This window comes from Dreissena polymorpha, chromosome 9 (genome assembly GCF_020536995.1).
Source record: "Dreissena polymorpha isolate Duluth1 chromosome 9, UMN_Dpol_1.0, whole genome shotgun sequence".
NCBI lineage: Eukaryota > Metazoa > Mollusca > Bivalvia > Myida > Dreissenidae > Dreissena > Dreissena polymorpha.
Window position 1 is genome coordinate 83,263,388 of NC_068363.1, and position 20,306 is coordinate 83,283,693.

A 20,306-nucleotide genomic window follows, 5' to 3' on the forward strand; every position below is an offset into this window, starting at 1 on the left:
AAACTACTTCAATTAGAGAGTGGACACCATGCTTAATGCCTGAAATGCACTAAGTGACCTAGTAACCTAGTTTTTGACCCGGCATGACCCATATTTGAACTTAACCTAGATATCATTTAGACACAACTTCTGACCAAATTTGGTGAAGTCGGATGAAAACTACTTCAATTAGAGAGCGGACATCATGCTAAATCCTTGTAATGCTCTAAGTGACCCAGTGACCTAGTTTTAGACCCGGCATGACCCATATAAACACTTGACCTAGATATTGTCTAGATAAAACTTCTGACCAAGTTTGGTGAAGATCGGATGAAAACTATATGAATTAGAGAGCGGACACTGCTGTGGATGCCGCCGCCTGCCGCTGCCGCCGCCAAGTGTGATCATATGATACGTCCCGTTTTGAAAACGTGTGTATAAAAACTGACAACTGATAAGGTTTCTGTTATATTTTATACAAGTCTTAAAAAATATTAACATGCATGTCAAACAAGTGCAAATAAATATAGAAAAAGTTTGAGTAAGAAACAAGTAAAAAAAACAAACACTTTCATTATGCAACATTTCTCTGTCAACTTGATTCCCAAGACATGGAGCTCAATTCTAATTCTGTCATTACAGTGTTAGGCTTGGTAGTTGAGGAACAACGCTTCCTATTGTTTCCTTTACACATTTCAACCAGTTAATTAGAGAGATATCATTTCCAATTCTGCTCCATTACCTCTGTGACTAGGAAGTTGAGGGCAATCATTTCACATTCAGTTTTATTCCCTGTGTGACCAGGTACCTAATAGCAAATCAATTTCTGTTCCATTACCTATGGGACTGTTTAGTTTAGGTCCTTCAATTCCTATTTCTTTCAATTACTTTCGTGATCAGGTAGTTCAGGACAATCAATTCCCAATCCTTTACATTCTCTTTGTGGCTAGGTATTTAATGGCTATCAATTCCCATTGTGTTCCATTCTCTCTGTAACCAGGTAGTTGTCGTAGTTCTGCTCTATTCCCTCTGTGAATAGATAGCTAAGACCCTTCAATTCCAAATCTACTATGTCAGTGACAAGGTCATTGAGGGCCATTAATTCCTATTCCGGTCCTCTCCCTCTTTGACTAGGTAGTTAAGGGTCTTCTTATTACATTCTGCACTGTGGCTACTGATTCCCTGTATTACAAGGTAGTCGAGAAATGTAATTTCCATGTCTGTTCAATTCCCTGTATTACAAGGTAGTCGAGAAATGTCATTTCCATGTCTGTTCCTTCCCTGTATTACAAGGTAGTTGAGAAATGTCATTTCCATGTCTGTTCCTTCCCTGTATTACTAGGTAGTTGAGAAATGTCATTTCCATTTCTGTTCCTTCCCTGTATTACTAGGTAGTTGAGAAATGTTATTTCCATGTCTGTTCCTTCGCTGTATTACAAGGTAGTCGAGAAATGTCATTTCCATGTCTGTTCCTTCCCTGTATTACTAGGTAGTTGAGAAATGTCATTTCCATGTCTTTTCCTTCTCTGTATTACTAGGTAGTTGAGAAATGTCATTTCCATGTCTGTTCCTTCCCTGTATTACTAGGTAGTTGAGAAATGTTATTTCCATGTCTGTTCCTTCGCCGTATTACAAGGTAGTCGAGAAATGTCATTTCCATGCCTATTCCTTCCCTGAATTACTAGGTAGTTGAGAAATGTCATTTCCATGTCTGTTCCTTCCCTGTATTACTAGGTAGTTAGGAAATGTCATTTCCATGTCTGTTTCTTCCCTGTATTACTAGGTAGTTGAGAAATGTTATTTCCATGTCTGTTCCTTTGCTGTATTACTAGGTAGTTAAGAAATGTCATTTCCATGTCTGTTCCTTCGCTGTACATGTATTACTAGGTAGTTGAGAAATGTCATTTCCATGTCTGTTCAATTCCCTGTATTACTAGGTAGTTGAAAAATGTCATTTCCATTTCTGTTGCATTTCCTGTATTTCTAGGTAGTTAAGAAATGTCATTTCCATGCCTGTTCAATTCCCTGTATTACTAGGTAGTTGAGAAATGCCCCTGTAGGTCCACACACTATTGAAGCCAATCAATCCCTGTTCATTTCCATCCCCTGTGTGCCCATTAATTAATGGCCTTGGATTTCCTTTCTGCACCATTCATTGTATGGCTAGGTTACAGAGGGTCTTCAATTCTTATCCTGTGTCATTCCCTGTGTAACCAGGTAATTAAGGGCAGTCTGAAAGGAGGTCAAGCAATATCCCTCCTCACCAAGCATGTACCTTAAACAAACCAGCGAAACAACTCATCATACAAAAAACATCAAGTCTGTTGATAAAGGATTGGTGTTCAAGATGAACACAATAAACATCAAATCAAGTCTGTTGATAAAAGATTGGTGTTCAAGATGAACACAATAAACATTAAATCAAGTCTATTGATAAAGGATTGGTGTTCAAGATGAACACAATAAACTTTAAATCAAGTCTATTGATAAAGAATTGGTGTTCAAGATGAACACAATAAACATTAAATCAAGTCTGTTGATAAAGGATTGGTGTTCAAGATGAACACAATAAACATAAAATTAAGTTTGTTGATAAGGGATTGGTGTTCAAGATGAACACAATAAACATTAAATCAAGTCTGTTGATAAAGGATTTGTGTTCAAGATGAATACAATAAACATTCAATTCTATTCTATTCTATTCTATTGACTCAGCTGAAGCTATTTTATAACAGTTGTTCATTACTTTCAATACAAGTTGTAACAAGAGCACCGCATAACGGGTGCCACGCTCGGCTGCGGGTGCAGTTTTTAACAAGGGCTGTTTGTAAAACATGCATGCCCCCCATATGGGCTGTCAGTTGTAGTGGCAGCCATTGTGTGAATACGTTTTTTGGCACTGTGACCTTGACCTTTGACCTAGTGACCTGAAAATCAATAGGGGTCATCTACGAGTCATGATCAATGTACCTATGGAGTTTCATGATCCTAGGCATAAGCTTTCTTGTGTTATCATCCGGAAACCATTTTACTATATCAAGTCACCGTGACCTTGACTTTTGACATAGTGACCTGAAATTCAATAGGGGTCATCTGCGAGTCATGATCAATGTACCTATGAAGTTTCATGATCCTAGGCGTAAGCGTTCTTGAGTTATCATCCGGAAACCATTTTTCTAAGTTGAGTCACCATGACATTGACCTTTGACCTAGTGACCTGAAAATCATTAGTCATCTGCGAGTCATGATCAATGGACCTATGAAGTTTCATGATCCTAGGCATAAGCGTTCTTGAGTTATCATCCGGAAACCATTTTACTATTTCGGGTCACCGTGACCTTGACCTTTGACCTAGTGACCTGAAAATCATTAGGGGTCATCTGCCAGTCATGATCAATGTATCTATGAAGTTTCATGATCCTAGGCATAAGCGTTCTTGAGTTATCATCCGGAAACCATTTTACTATTTCGGGTCACCGTGACCTTGACCTTTCACCTATTGACCTGAAAATCAATAGGGGTAATCTGCGAGTCATGATCAATGTACCTATGAAGTTTCATGATCCTAGGCATAAGCGTTCTTGAGTTATCATCCGGAAACCATTTTACTATTTCGGGTCACCGTGACCTTGACCTTTGACCTAGTGACCTGAAAATCAATAGGGGTCATCTGCGAGTCATGATCAATGTATCTATGAAGTTTCATGATCCTAGGAATAAGCGTTCTTGTGTTATCATCCGGAAACCATTTTACTATTTCGGGTCACCGTGACCTTGACCTTTGACCTAGTGACCTGAAAATCAATAGGGGTCATCTGCGAGTCATGATCAATGTACCTATGAAGTTTCATGATCCTAGGCCTAAGCGTTCTTGAGTTATCATACGGAAACCATCTGGTGGACAGACCAACGGACGGACCGACATGTGCAAAACAATATACCCACTCTTCTTCAAAGGGGGGCATAATAAATGACAGCTTGTCAAAAAAAATTTTTTTTTTTTTTTTTAGAGGTCACAGTGACCTTGACCTTTGACCTAAAAATGGGTGTGGCATGTAGAACTCATCAAGGTGCAGCTACATATATAGTTTCAAAGTTGTAGGTTGAAGCACTTTGATTTTAGAGCCAATGTTCAAAACCTTGACAAAATGTTAAGGTTTTAGCACGACGCGGACATAACGACGAGCTGGCTATGACAATACCTCGGGTTTTCTCAAAAAACAGCCGAGCTAATAATATTTAAGGAAAAATATTTCAGTATTTACTAACGCTTCATGGATGAATTTCTCAATTGCATGACATTCTGACACCAATTGAGGGAGGCTGCTGCGAACTATGATGAAACTGAGGACAGGCAACAAGTCATCGGCACCTCTGAAATCAGTGACAGCATGTCAAAGGTTTATTGATATTAACATAAGGGATGCACCAATCCATTTCGGATACTATATTAAAGAACGCAGGTAACTTGAGTCTTATGCTGTCTAAACAGTGACATTGACATTCAGGTAATGAAAATCTGTAGGATAAACTATGGATGGAATTAACTATTTTGATGTTATTTTTGACAGGAGTTTATGGTTTTCAAATTATTTGGAATGAAATTAAAACCAATGGTGGAAATGTTGACTATATAGAAGTTAATCTTGCTTAGCTTAACATGAGTAGCTCTTGCAAAGACTTCTAAACAAGGTACATATCCGTTCATTGAATACTTACCTAGTATTCTCCATATTGAAATGGAATGATCTGTTAGTGCTATGCAGAACAGTGTTCAAATACATAAAACTGCATGTATGTTAAGTTCATTACATGTTAAACTCCTGTTTAGAGGCATTATAGTGTGTGTTTTTTTGTGTACGACACTTCTGGCAGTAGTAGAGGTCTTACATGCTAGGTGGGCTGGTCTCTCGACCTCTGTAGTACATCTCCACACACTGCTATACTTACATGCTAGGTGGGCTGGTCTCCCAACCTCTGTAGTACATCTCCACACACTGCTATACTTACATGCTAGGTGGGCTGGTCTCCCTACCTCTGTAGTATATCTCTACACACTGCTATACTTACATGATAGATGGGCTGGTCTCCCTACCTCTGTAGTACATCTCCACACACTGCTATACTTACATGCTAGATGGACTGGTCTCCAGACCTCTGTAGAACATCTCCTCACACTGCTATACTTACATACATGCTAGGTGGTCTGGTCTCCCAACCTCTGTAGTACATCTCCACACACTGCTATACTTACATGCTAGGTGGGCTGGTCTCCAGACCTCTGTAGTACATCTCCACACACTGCTATACTTACATGCTTCGTGGGCTGGTCTCCCTACCTCTGTAGTACATCTCCACACACTGCTATACTTACATGCTAGGTGGGCTGGTCTCTCGACCTCTGTAGTACATCTCCACACACTGCTATACTTACAAGCTACGTGGGCTGGTCTCCCAACCTCTGTAGTACATCTCCACACACTGCTATACTTACATGCTAGGTGGGCTGGTCTCTCGACCTCTGTAGTACATCTCCACACACTGCTATACTTACATGCTAGGTGGGCTGGTCTCCAGACCTCTGTAGTACATCTCCACACACTGCTATACAAACATGCTATGTGGGCTGGTCTCCAACCTCTGTAGTACATCTCCACACACTGCTATACTTACATGCTAGGTGAGCTGGTCTCCCTACCTCTGTAATACATCTCCACACACTGCTATACTTACATACTATGTGGGCTTGTCTCCCTACATTTGTAAAACATCTCCACACACTGTTATATTTACATGCTACGTGGGCTGGTCTCCAGACCTCTGTAGTACATCTCCACACACTGCTATACTTACATGCTAGGAGGGCTGGTCTCCAGACTTGTGTATTACATCTCCACACACCGCTATACTTACATGCTACGTGGGCTGGTCCTCAGACCTCTGTATTACATCTCCACACACTGCTATACTTACATGCTACGTGAGCTGGTCCTCAGACCTCTGTATTACATCTCCAAACACTGCTATACTTACATGCTAGGAGGGCTGGTCTCCAGACCTCTGTAGTACATCTCCACACACCGCTATACTTACATGCTAGGATGGCTGGTCTCCAGACCTCTGTATTACATCTCCACACACCGCTATACTTACATGCTAGTTGGGCTGGTCACCAGACCTCTGTATTACATCTCCACACACCGCTATACTTACATGCTAGTTGGGCTGGTCTCCAGACCTCTGTAGTACATCTCCACACACAGATATACTTACATGCTAGATGGGCTGGTCTCCAAACCTCTGTAGTACATCTCCACACACTGCTATACTTACATGCTAGTTGGGCTGGTCACCAGACCTCTGTATTACATCTCCACACACCGCTATACTTACATGCTAGTTGGGCTGGTCTCCAGACTTCTGTAGTACATCTCCACACACAGATATACTTACATGCTAGATGGGCTGGTCTCCAAACCTCTGTAGTACATGTCCACACACCGCTATAATTACATGCTAGGAGGGCTGGTCTCTCGACCTCTGTAGTATATCTCCACACACTGCTATACTTACATGCTAGATGGGCTGGTCTCCTGACCTCTGTAGTACATCTCCACACACTGCTATACTTACATGCTACGTGGGCTGGTCTCCCTACCTCTGTAGTACATCTCCACACACTGCTATACTTACATGCTAGGTGGGCTGGTCTCTCGACCTCTGTAGTACATCTCCACACACTGCTATACTTACATGCTAGGAGGGCTGGTCTCCTGATCTCTGTAGTACATCTCCACACTTGCTATACTTACATGCTACGTGGGCTGGTCTCCCAACCTCTGTAGTACATCTCCACACACTGCTATACTTACATGCTAGGTGGGCTGGTCTCCCAACCTCTGTAGTACATCTCCACACACTGCTATACTTACATGCTAGGTGGGCTGGTCTCCAGACCTCTGTAGTACATCTCCACACACTGCTATACAAACATACTATGTGGGCTGGTCTCCCAACCTCTGTAGTACATCTCCACACACTGCTATACTTACATGCTAGGTGAGCTGGTCTCCCTACCTCTGTAATACATCTCCACACACTGCTATACTTACATACTATGTGGGCTGGTCTCCCTACATTTGTAAAACATCTCCACACACTGTTATACTTACATGCTACGTGGGCTGGTCTCCAGACCTCTGTATTACATCTCCACACACTGCTATACTTACATGCTAGGAGGGCTGGTCTCCAGACTTGTGTATTACATCTCCACACACTGCTATACTTACATGCTACGTGGGCTGGTCCTCAGACCTCTGTATTACATCTCCACACACTGCTATACTTACATGCTACGTGGGCTGGTCCTCAGACCTCTGTATTACATCTCCACACACTGCTATACTTACATGCTAGGAGGGCTGGTCTCCAGACCTCTGTAGTACATCTCCACACACCGCTATACTTACATGCTAGGATGGCTGGTCTCCAGACCTCTGTATTACATCTCCACACACCGCTATACTTACATGCTAGTTGGGCTGGTCACCAGACCTCTGTATTACATCTCCACACACCGCTATACTTACATGCTAGTTGGGCTGGTCTCCAGACCTCTGTAGTACATCTCCACACACAGATATACTTACATGCTAGATGGGCTCGTCTCCAAACCTCTGTAGTACATCTCCACACACTGCTATACTTACATGCTAGTTGGGCTGGTCACCAGACCTCTGTATTACATCTCCACACACCGCTATACTTACATGCTAGTTGGGCTGGTCTCCAGACCTCTGTAGTACATCTCCACACACAGATATACTTACATGCTAGATGGGCTGGTCTCCAAACCTCTGTAGTACATGTCCACACACCGCTATAATTACATGCTAGGAGGGCTGGTCTCTCGACCTCTGTAGTATATCTCCACACACTGCTATACTTACATGCTAGGAGGGCTGGTCTCCTGACCTCTGTATTACATCTCCACACACCGCTATACTTACATGTTAGGAGGGCTGGTCTCCTGACCTCTGTATTACATCTCCACACACCGCTATACTTACATGCTAGGAGGGCTGGTCTCCCTACCTCTGTAGTACATCTCCACACACTGCTATACTTTCATGCTAGGTGGGCTGGTCTCCTGACCTCTGTAGTACATCTCCACACACAGCTATACTTACATGTTAGGAGGGCTGGTCTCCTGACCTCTGTATTACATCTCCACACACCGCTATACTTACATGCTAGGTGGGCTGGTCTCCAGGCCTATGTATTACAACTCCACACACTGCTATACTTACATGTTAGGAGGGCTGGTCTCCAGACCTCTGTATTACATCTCCACACACCGCTATACTTACATGCTAGGAGGGCTGGTCTCCTGACCTCTGTATTACATCTCCACACACCGCTATACTTACATGTTAGGAGGGCTGGTCTCCAGACCTCTGTAGTACATCTCCACACACTGCTATACTTACATGCTTCGTGGGCTGGTCTCCCTACCTCTGTAGTACATCTCCACACACCGCTATACTTACATGCTAGGTGGGCTGGTCTCTCGACCTCTGTATTACATCTCCACACACCGCTATACTTACATGCTAGGAGGGCTGGTCTCCAGACCTCTGTATTACATCTCCACACACTGCTATACTTACATGCTAGGTGGGCTGGTCTCCAGACCTATGTATTACATCTCCACACACTGCTATATACATGCTAGGAGGGCTGGTCTCCTGACCTCTGTAGTACATCTCCACACACCGCTATACTTACATGCTAGGTGGGCTGGTCTCCCTACCTCTGTATTACATCTCCACACACCGCTATACTTACATGCTTCGTGGGCTGGTCTCCAGACCTCTGTAGTACATCTCCACACACTGCTATACTTACATGCTAGGTGGGCTGGTCTCTCGACCTCTGTAGTACATCTCCACACACTGCTATACTTACATGCTTCGTGGGCTGGTCTCCCTACCTCTGTAGTACATCTCCACACACCGCTATACTTACATGCTAGGATGGCTGGTCTCCAGACCTCTGTATTACATCTCCACACACTGCTATACTTACATGCTAGGTGGGCTGGTCTCCTGACCTCTGTATTACATCTCCACACACTGCTATACTTACATGTTAGGAGGGCTGGTCTCCAGACCTCTGTATTACATCTCCACACACCGCTATACTTACATGCTAGGTGGGCTGGTCTCCAGACCTCTGTAGTACATCTCCACACACCGCTATACTTACATGCTAGGAGGGCTGGTCTCCAGACCTCTGTATTACATCTCCACACACTGCTATACTTACATGCTAGGTGGGCTGGTCTCCAGGCCTATGTATTACATCTCCACACACTGCTATATACATGCTAGGAGGACTGGTCTCCTGACCTCTGTAGTACATCTCCACACACCGCTATACTTAAATGCTAGGTGGGCTGGTCTCCCTACCTCTGTATTACATCTCCACACACTGCTATACTTACATGCTAGGAGGGCTGGTCTCCAGACCTCTGTATTACATCTCCACACACTGTTATACTTACATGCTCGGTGGGTTGGTCTCCAAAACTCTGTAGTACATCTCCACACACTGCTATACTTACATGCTAGGTGGGCTGGTCTCCAGACCTATGTAGTACATCTCCACACACTGCTATACTTACATGCTACGTGGGCTGGTCTCCCTACCTATGTAGTACATCTCCACACACTGCTATACTTACATGCTACGTGGGCTGGTCTCCCTACCTATGTAGTACATCTCCACACACTGCTATACTTACATGCTAGATGGGCTGGTCTCCTGACCTCTGTAGTACATCTCCACACACTGCTATACTTACATGCTACGTGGGCTGGTCTCCCTACCTATGTAGTACATCTCCACACACTGCTATACTTACATGCTACGTGGGCTGGTCTCCCTACCTATGTAGTACATCTCCACACACCGCTATACTTACATGCTAGATGGGCTGGTCTCCTGACCTCTGTAGTACATCTCCACACTTGCTATACTTACATGCTACGTGGGCTGGTCTCCCAACCTCTGTAGTACATCTCTACACACTGCAATACTTACATGCTAGGTGGGCTGGTCTCTCGACCTCTGTAGTACATCTCCACACACTGCATCACCTCTTTAGAAGCCTTCACTGTAAAAGAACAAAGAAACACAATCAATAGATTGGGAATTGATATGAATTTTAATGTGTATAGGTACTTATGCCAAAACAGTTTATTGTATTACCATAATCAATCTGTGCATAATATCCATGATGATTTATACATTTATAGGTGTGAGAAAATCAAGTAGTGTTTCCAAGATCTTTCCAAATAAACCAATGACTTCTTTTTTCGCCACAGATCTTGTGTAGGAATGAAAACACGCAGCCACACACACCGTACAGCTATATTAAACTGAATGCAAGACACAGGTAATGAGACCAGTCCTTGTAGTACCAAGTCTATCCAGCTTGTTCATCATGGTGTCTGTCTGGCACAGCTGGTGCAGCTCCTGTACAGCACTCTGGTATGGGGAGGGCCCAGACTGGTCAGAGAGACACAGCTCGGCACGTACACTGAACCGATCAGGGCCACAACCAGCATGGCTACGCATCACCTTTGCAAGCCTCATCTCCTTCGGTTTGTTGGCCATTCTGCAGTATTGATAGCAGTCTTTGTCACATTGCCTTGCCAGGCAAAATTACATTTGGACTGACATGTTTTCTGAAATTGGTCTTGTTGACCACTAAAATATTAACTTGTTCTAAAAATGTGATGGGGGAATAAAAAAAAATCAGAACATTATTTACAATTATAATTTTTTTATTCATAAATGCCCCTGGTGAGATGCAAATAACTCTGGGTGCATTTATGTCAACCACCAAAATATTTAAATTAGTGACATCAAATACAGAGGTGTAACTTTGCAAACTTATCATTAAGCAATTGTAAATACAGTCCACTCTCGTTATCTCGAAGTCGGCGGGAATAAGAAAATATATCGAGATAACGAGAGTTCGAGATATCCGATTTGGCGTTTTTAAAGAAAAAATAAGACGAATATTTACCTTGTTTTTAACATAAATATACCTGCTAAGTGGTCTAACTAAAGCCGTCACCGTGTGGCAGAATACTCTCTACCTGATATACATGTATACGCGTTTTTACGAGGCATGATTAAATTTAAATGCTTAAAATGACGTTTTAAGTATTACATAATTGCATGAACACATGCGGTTATAATTTTTCTAAACTGTCGAGTAAACATCCGGTAATGTTGCTATTTATAGTTATGATGCAATTGACGTCCAATCAAGACGAGGGTTTTCCATCTGAACATGTGTAAATCACGTTCCAGAATACTTAACATTTTGTAGTTTGAAATGCAAAGTTCAATCGGTTATAAAATAAAAAAATATATTTCGGCCTTTCGGCAGGCGGTGCATTAATTGCAGTAAATTGATGTTAAAGTGACAGTTAAAGTGACAGGCCTTACTCAAGTTTTAATTGCTAACGACATTACACACGTGTGATCATTGATGCAATCAACGGATCGATTTCCTACCGCACAGTATCGGGAGCAGCCGGGCGAAGCGGGGCGGTGAAGTATCAAAGAAAATTTTTCTCACCTTTTGCCGACACTGGGACAGTTATTCGCACTTCGAGATAAACCACAGTAAATACATGTAAAATCTGGACTCGGGACAAAATTTTATATCGACATATCGAATTATTCGACATAACGAAAATCGAGATATGCGATGTTTATTTATATAGATAAAGAAGGAAAAAAGTTGGGACATTGAGCTTACTTCGACATATCGAGAATATCGAGATATCCGATGTCGACATAACGAGAGTGGACTGTATTCATAATAGATGCCATGTTATTTTTTCCAGCATACTTCACCCCATTATCTTTCAGGCTGACAGGGCTGTTGTCAACATACAGAATAAAGGGTAATGGTAGGTTAGAAAACCAGGTAGCAACAATTTATAAAAGAATTTAAAATGAGTAACTAAATTATAAACAAGAGCACTGCCTAGCGGGTGCAGACCGCTCATCTATTTTTCTTTATAAAGGTGAAGGGACCTATCTCAATACTTCAATCAGAAAGGAGGAGGGAGGGGTGGGGGTGGAGAGGGGTGTATAGTGTGGGTGTGTGGTCATTTATTACACTATCTTCCAAAAATAAGAAAAAAAAAAAGAGCTGTCACCATAGGATGACTTATGCCCCCTATAAACGCTTGGTAGAAGTTATGAGCTTTTTTCGAAACCTAAACGCAGATTTCGAAACCTAAACGCGGACCCTAAATTCAAGGTCAGGGTCACAGGGGTCAAAATTTGTGTGCGTATGGAAAGGCCTTGTCCATATGCACATGCATGCCAAATATGAAATTGCTATTTGAAGCGACATAGAAGTTATGAGCATTTTTCGAAATCTAAACGCAAAGTGTGACGGACAGTCCGATCACTATATGCCCTCCTTTGGGGGCATAAAATGTCTTAGAATATCAAAATAAATCAGAAAGCCACATAAACTAGAGAGCGGACACCATGCTAAATCCTTGAAATGCACTAAGTGACCCCATGACCTAGTTTTTGACCCGGCATGACCCATATTCGAACTTGACCTAGATATTGTCTTGATACAACTTCTGACCAAGTTTGGTAAAGATCAGATGAAAACTACTTAAATAAGAGAGCTTTGATACTTTAGGAATAAAGTGGACCTAAACACAAAACTTAACCAAATGTTCAATTTTCTAAGTATAAAAAGGGCCATAATTCTGTAACATGCCAGCCAGCGTTATCTAACTTTGCCTGCCCAGTCCCCTCATGATAGTAAGTAAGTGTACCAAGGTTGAATGCAATAGCTTTGATACTTTATGAGAAAAGTGGACCTTAACACAAAACTTAACCGGACGCAGATGCCGACGTCTACGCAGATGCTCAGGTGATGACAATAGCTCTTTTTTTTCTTCAAAAAATAGATGAGCTACAAAATGTCTTTTATTGTGTTTTTGCACTTCATATCTGATATCATTTAGCAATTTCAGGGGCAAAGTTGCAGCTGAGACACAACATGACAAAAGAGGACATAAAAATATGTTATAACGGTTGGTGTGAATAAATATTGTACAAGAGATGTCTCAAGACAACGTGCTCGACTATTCTTCCGCTCTAAAAGTATATACATTATCTGCCACCTGATATAAAGAATGCAGAGACATCTTTGTTGGTGAATATCTGATATTGCTATATAGTAAGTTATCTGCAACATTAAATCAGAAAATGTACATCACAACAATAAATGTGGGCATGCAACACAATCAGACGTTCATTCTTTTAACTACTCATTTAAATTAAAGAAAGTAATATAACTATGCAAGGTCTCAGTATACTCTACGCTTGCACAAATTTCAACAAAAAACATCCCCCCACAAAAGTTCATGTGCAGTAACTGTTTTCCAACTTTTAGCAAACAGTGACCTTTAACCTTGACCCGACTGGCCCCAGATGCAATCCCAAGCTATGTTTGCATGAATGTTAGCACACACCAACTTTCAGAAAAATACCTAAAAGCAAACTTATGTAGCCAAAATTTGTAGTTTTTTTTAAACAACTATGGCCATAAATACAGTCTCTAGGTAGGTATGCATGTGTGATGCCTTCAAACAAAATTTCAGCAAAATAACTCCTTCCAAATCAAGTAAGTGAAAGGAATGTGTATTTTGTATTTCCAGTAACAGTTACCTTGACTCAGTGGCCGCAAAAGCAATCCCACATTAGATCAGCATGTATGTTAACTACACACAGAATTTCACAAAAATATCTACATTCTAGTGGAAGTTATGCAAAAACAATCTTCATATATCTTCAGCAGTTACCTTGACCCAACATGCCTCAAATGTAGGGTATAGCAGCCATGTTTCTGAATAGACAAGAACAAGTAATTAACTTTGCAGTGACATCATTGTCACTAAATTTCATGAAGATTATAAATAAATGTGGCCTACCTAGTGTTAAAAAGTTGTTCTTTAATTTGACCTAGTTTACCTATTACCAATCCCATGTGACCCAGTTTCAAACTCAGCTGAGGTATCTTTACTACTTATTTTATCTGAACCATTAATAAAGATTGGGCCAAAAATGTGGGCACTTCCATGTAAAGAAGCTTTATCTTTTTTTTCTATTTGAGCTCTTGCCCTAGTTTAAGACTACAAATGACCCAGTTTTAAACTTAGCCGAGCTATCCTTCACGAAATTTCATAAGATTGTGCAATAAATGGTGGCATCAAGAATGTTCTTAATCTTTTCCTTAAATTTGATATGGTGACCAAGTTTTTGACCCCCATGTTACAGTTAAAAAACTTGGCCAAGATATCATTGGTGAAAATGTTCCGACCAGGTATCATTAAGATTTGGCAATACACGAGGCCTCTATTGTGTTCACAAGCCTTTTATTTAATTTGAAGTAGAGACTTAGTTTTTGGTCCCAACTGACTCAATTTTGAACTCTAAAAAGATATGATAAAGACTAATGTGACTAATTTTAATGTGGCCTCTGAAGTGTTCACAGGCTATTTTTTAGTTTGACCTATTGACCTAGTTATTGACGCCATGTAACCCAGTTACAAACTCGGAAAGATATCATTTTCACAAATGCTGTGACCTATTTGTTCAATTGCTTACTGAAAGTTTAAGACATTAGAAATGCCTTTATTTGACTCCATAGCAATAAAGCATGTCCAGTTTTAAAAGGTTTGATTTTCTTCATCAACTTATGTTAAGATAGGCCCCTAGGATACCTGAAGAGGGTGAGCAAGTGTTGCCAGAGGGGCCTGAAGAAGTACTGCTCAATGAGGACATTACACTGGTCCCTGCCCTCAGGGCTGTCCAGACTTTCAAACACAACCACAAACAGCAACTGAAACACAATGCATGGTGGCAGTGAACATTGCAACAATCTGCCAGTCTCTTTCTCTTAAAAATCTAAAACAAAACTACTAACAACTGCTAATGTTTAACATTTCAAACTGTGTTCTTGTATACATAAAAAGTTATGTGAAATTCAAAAGAAAAAGAACATCTTTCTAAATCAGAAAAATACTGATTGTATTTGTAAGATTGTAAATAGAACAAGGCCAATTATGGGGTGTAACATGATCCTCCAACACTCTATGAGGTTGCTATACAGTAACATGAACCTATTGCGTTGTTCAAAAACCAGAACACTCTGTACATGAACAGAGATGAAACAACTAAGCTCATGCAAATATTGCCCAAATTAATGATTAGTAAACAAATTGAAAATATTACAAACTTTTCTTCAGATAAGTTAGGCTAAATTAAGTATGTTAATCAAACCAAAAGCTCAATAAAAGACACGCAACCTGCAATGTATCAATGCTGGTCATGATTTCTTCTGTTATCCCAGACAAGTGCCGATGGTAGGCCTCAGTACGGAGGTTGAAGATCTTGTATTCCATTTCATTGTAACTTGTATCTTTCTTGGATATATTCTCAATTCCATGTTCAATATTATTGTTTTCAGGCCCTTTATCAGGTTGGCAGTCATTATCGTCAATTAACTCCCTGTTTGCACTAGATAGTTCTATTTCCTCTGTGACATTGTGTTCATCATCTTGTTGAATGTCAGCATTTTTAACCCGTGAGCTAGATAATACATCATCTGCAACAGGGAGATCATTTTCTGCTTCATCATCATCGGAATCAAAGAGGTCATCCATATTTTCTTGACTGTACCTTAAATAATCGGAAGCCATATTTCTTGTTATAGTTTTCACCATCTCATCTTCTTTCTGAAATACGGCTGTCACTTCTTCACCTTGTTCAAGCGACTTTTTAATCTGACTTTTCATTTCAAGTGTGCAACTTACAATATTACTACCACTCGTACTGGCATTTGATGATACATCATGTGTTTTAATGGCATTCTTTATATCCTCCTCCATTTTATTATTTGCAGTATTTTCCAGTTCATTATGTTGATCACTAGGAGAAATCAGGTCTTGTTGTTCACCCTCTAATATCAGCTGGTGTTTGGAATCCAACCCTGCTTCCAGCGACAGTAAATCGAGGCTAACATCTGACTCCAGAACACGCTGGATTTGATTCAGATCAGAATCTATGTTTTTCACTAGCGGTGTAAGTTTGTCTAGGATTCTGTTCTGATGTTTTTCAAGCTCCTCTGTCAGTGGGTGACTTTGACAACTGAAAAGAAGAAAAAATTGACATCATAAATGTCATTAAGAATTTGTGCCAATAAAAACCTGAAATATATGGGAAACAAACAATTTTTTTTTATAAGGTTACTGTTTTTATTGAGTTATTGTTGAAAAGAGGCAATATGACTAACCTTAAAACTAACTTTATTTAAAGATTTTTGTTCAATTACAAAATAAATGCTATTCAAAGGTCAAAAACAAAGACCATACAATAAACCTTTTTTTATCTCTTTATGTGACTTCGACCTTTGAGGAAGGCTGAGGAGTGTTACTCACAAGACATCCTCTTATAATGCTTAACATTTGTGGTCATTTACTTTAAATTTGCATGGTAAATGACAAAGTTATAGTCAAAACAAGCTTGGACACCGGCACATACATTCAGCATTGTGATTGCTGTTTCTGCAAGCAGACTAAACCAAACTGTATTATTTGAACAAACAATCTTAGTATAGTATGGATTGATCTGAATATACTTCACTTCAGGATGTGTGGATCATGTACCCACCTAAGGATACTGGTAATTATTTCACTTATGACTTCAATGTCTGTAGGATTGCTATCCAGCCTTTTGCGAAGCTCTGCAAGCCATACCTAAAATATATACAGACCTATAACAAATAGTGTAGTAGAAGCACAATAAATCTCAATTATTCTATATCCAATAAATTCATCCAATGGGCATTGTTCATATGTACCACGTTACTGTCCAATATATTCCGTTATTGGATCCAGAAAGTCTGTATTTTTTCCTTATTGGACAGTTGAGTACAAGTGCACTTAGCAATTGTTTTATAAGGATAAAAGCTGTTACCATGAAAAAGTATCCGAATGTACAATAATCGATTAACACAGGCGCTTGTCTTTATAATAGCATAGATGCAATTAAAAAAATTGAAATTAAATAAAGGGAGATAATTCAAAACTAAGGTAGATAGAGTTATGGTTATTAGTCAATGCACTTTTCCTACTTGCCATCTTATTATATTTCAAGTTTCAAGTAAATCCCTTCAGTAGATTTTGAGTTATGCTCCAGACAAAAATTAACTTTGAAATTAAATAAAGGGAAATAATTCAAAAAGTAAGGTAGAGAGAGTTATGGTTGTTTGTCACTGTACTTCTCCTACTTTGCCATCTGTTTATATTTCAAGTTTTAAATAAATCCCTTCAGTAGATTTAGAGTTATGCTCCTGACAAAAATTTACTTTGAAATTAAATAAAGGGAGATACTTCAAAAACTAAGGTAGATAGAGTTATGGTTCTTGGTCACTGCACTTCTCCTAGTTGCCATCTGTTTATATTCTAAGTTAAACGTAAATCCATTGAATAGATTTGGAGTTATGCTATGGACAAAGTTTTGGACGGAAATACAGACGCACAGACGGACACACATACGGACGGAGACTATTCCTATATCCCCTCCGAAACATTTTTTGGCGGGGATAAAAATACAATAAATGTATGCATTGGAACCCAATTCTAAGTATTCATATCAAGTAATAAAGTTTTTTCTCTAATTAGGAAAAACTCCTCTGAGATTTTAAAAGTCAAGCTTAAAATGGATATAATAATTAATTTCTGAATGCTATGTGTTAAGAATAAATCAGAGCATTCAAATAGGAGATTTTTGTTTTAAAATTACAAATACAATTTTTGCAATACGTACTCAACAAATGCAGTTACTGATGATGACATTCAAAATACACAATAACAGTGGAAGCTTAAAACAGTGGCATATTTTTTTAATATTGAACAAGACAGTGATAGCTACTAGAAACCAAAGAACCCTAGAATACATAATACACACCACTATCCATGCCCTTCAAACACAAACAGATACCTGTTCCATTTCCAACTCCAGCACCCGTCTGTAAATATGACGCTGCTTTTGTTCCTCTTCCGACATTCCAATTGGTGAATTAAACCTCCTGTGGTGGAAGTAGTTTCATGCAACATTCTTGACAACCAAAGAATAGGGTTGGTAATAGCCATTAAAAGTTTACTGGTATGTCATATATTTAGATCCAATAATTAGTAACTAGGTAGATTCCTTTCGGAAACACATCATTCCCATTGTCAGTAATACCTGAAATTATTTAACTGGCACCATGCACATGTTTAACCATTGACCTTTAGTGTGATCCTAAACTTTGCCCAAAAGATGCCTACACCAAGTGGTGACCATTTGTGGAAAATTATTTAAATAAACAAGAGCACCGCATAACGGTTGCCACGCTCGGCTACGGGTGCAGTTTTAAATAAATGAAAGCTTGTCAGATTTTTTTTTTAGAGGTCACAGTGACCTTGACCTTTGACCTAGTGACCCAAAAATGGGTGTGGCGTGTAGAACTCATCAAGGTGCATCTACATATGAAGTTTCAAAGTTGTAGGTGGACGCACTTTGATTTTAGAGCGAATGTTAAGGTTTATGTTAAAGTTTTATATTAGAGGTCACAGTGACCTTGACCTTTGACCTAGTGATCCAAAAATGGCTGTGGCGTGTAGAACTCATCAAGGTGCATGTACATATGAAGTTTCAAAGTTGTAGGTGGACGCACTTTGATTTTAGAGCCTATGTTAAAGTTTCATATTAGAGGTCACAGCGACCTTGACCTTTGACCTAGTGACCCAAAAATGGGTGTAGCGTGTAGAACTCATTAAGGTGCATCTACATATGAAGTTTCAAAGTTGTAGGTGGAAGCACTTTGATTTTAGAGCGAATGTTAAGGTTTATGTTAAAGTTTTATATTAGAGGTCACAGTGACCTTGACCTTTGACCTAGTGACCCAAAAATGGGTGTGGCGTGTAGAACTCATCAAGGTGCATGTACATATGAAGTTTCAAAGTTGTAGGTGTAAGCACTTTGATTTTAGAGCCTATGTTACAGTTTCATATTAGAGGTCACAGTGACCTTGACCTTTGACCTAGTGACCCAAAAATGGGTGTAGCGTGTAGAACTCATTAAGGTGCATCTACATATGAAGTTTCAAAGTTGTAGGTGGAAGCACTTTGATTTTAGAGCCAATGTTAAGGTTTTAGCACGACGCCTACAGCGGACGGCGGACGATAAGCTGGCTATGACAATACCTCGGGTTTTCTCCGAAAACGCCGAGCTAAAAATTGCATGATGAAGTTACAGTAAAGACAAACTGGACATTTGACCTTAATGTTTGACCTTGACCTTTGAGTTAGGAGACAACTTGACCAGGTGACAAGCCATCTGCATATGCTGCACATTTGTGGCGAGTTATTTATAAATTACATGATCAATGATGAAGTTGCTGTCTGGACATGCTGTATAATTACTTTGAGGTAGTGAGACATACATGGCTTTAAAATGATTGTCCTTTATGGTAAGTTATTTCAAAATTGCAAGATGAATGACGAAGTTGTAGTCCAGACAGGCTCAGACGAATGCACGCACAAAGGCACGCCCGCCGCCCGACTGTACGAACGCACATAAGCATAATATTGACATGTGTACCATTTTGTTCACTACAGCAATTTGCTTTTACAGAAAAATAGAACCATATCTCTGCATCTCCAACTTATTTGAAAAATCCAACTCATGATTCCCTATGCATGCTATAATATACTTAGTTGCTTGTTCCTCGAGCCTGGCTTGACGTTCTGCAATCTTCTTTGCTAACTGAGCTCTTGTCAAGGTCTTCACAGTAGCTTATGATAATAACAAGACATTCTTCCTTTGGTAAAATACAGTTCCGATTCGTGATTGTTAAATACAGAGCAAATAAGTGAGTTGTTAAATACTGCGCAAATAAGTGACTTGTTTAATACAGTGCCAATCAATGCATTGTTAAATACTGTACCTATTAGTGAATTGCTAAATACTGTACCAATTAGTGAGTTGTTAAATTCTGCCCCCATAAGTGACTTATTAGATACAGTGCGAATTAGTGAGTTGTTAGCTACTGCACCAATCTTTTAGTTTTTAAATAATGCACAAATAAGTGACTGGTTAAATTCCACACAAATGTATGTGTTGTAAAAAACACATATTGTTAAGCTTATTTTGTTACATTC

At 39.9% G+C, this 20,306-nt stretch overlaps 1 protein-coding gene across 1 annotated transcript in view; it reads right to left on the minus strand.

The window, feature by feature from the left end:
• Nucleotides 1–434: 434 nt before the first annotated feature.
• The window catches only part of LOC127843975 (VPS9 domain-containing protein 1-like), a 28,246-nt gene continuing 8,374 nt past the window's right edge, over nt 435–20,306 (minus strand). The window contains exons 7-15 of the mRNA XM_052373901.1: nt 19,859–19,911; nt 18,103–18,190; nt 16,771–16,856; nt 15,408–16,248; nt 14,823–14,941; nt 10,467–10,663; nt 10,087–10,159; nt 4,249–4,353; nt 435–2,254 (exon numbers count right to left, since the gene is read on the minus strand). Coding sequence (XP_052229861.1) covers nt 2,161–2,254; nt 4,249–4,353; nt 10,087–10,159; nt 10,467–10,663; nt 14,823–14,941; nt 15,408–16,248; nt 16,771–16,856; nt 18,103–18,190; nt 19,859–19,911 — 1,656 coding nt within the window. The 3' untranslated portion in view covers nt 435–2,160. The remainder of the gene's footprint in view (nt 2,255–4,248; nt 4,354–10,086; nt 10,160–10,466; nt 10,664–14,822; nt 14,942–15,407; nt 16,249–16,770; nt 16,857–18,102; nt 18,191–19,858; nt 19,912–20,306) is intronic.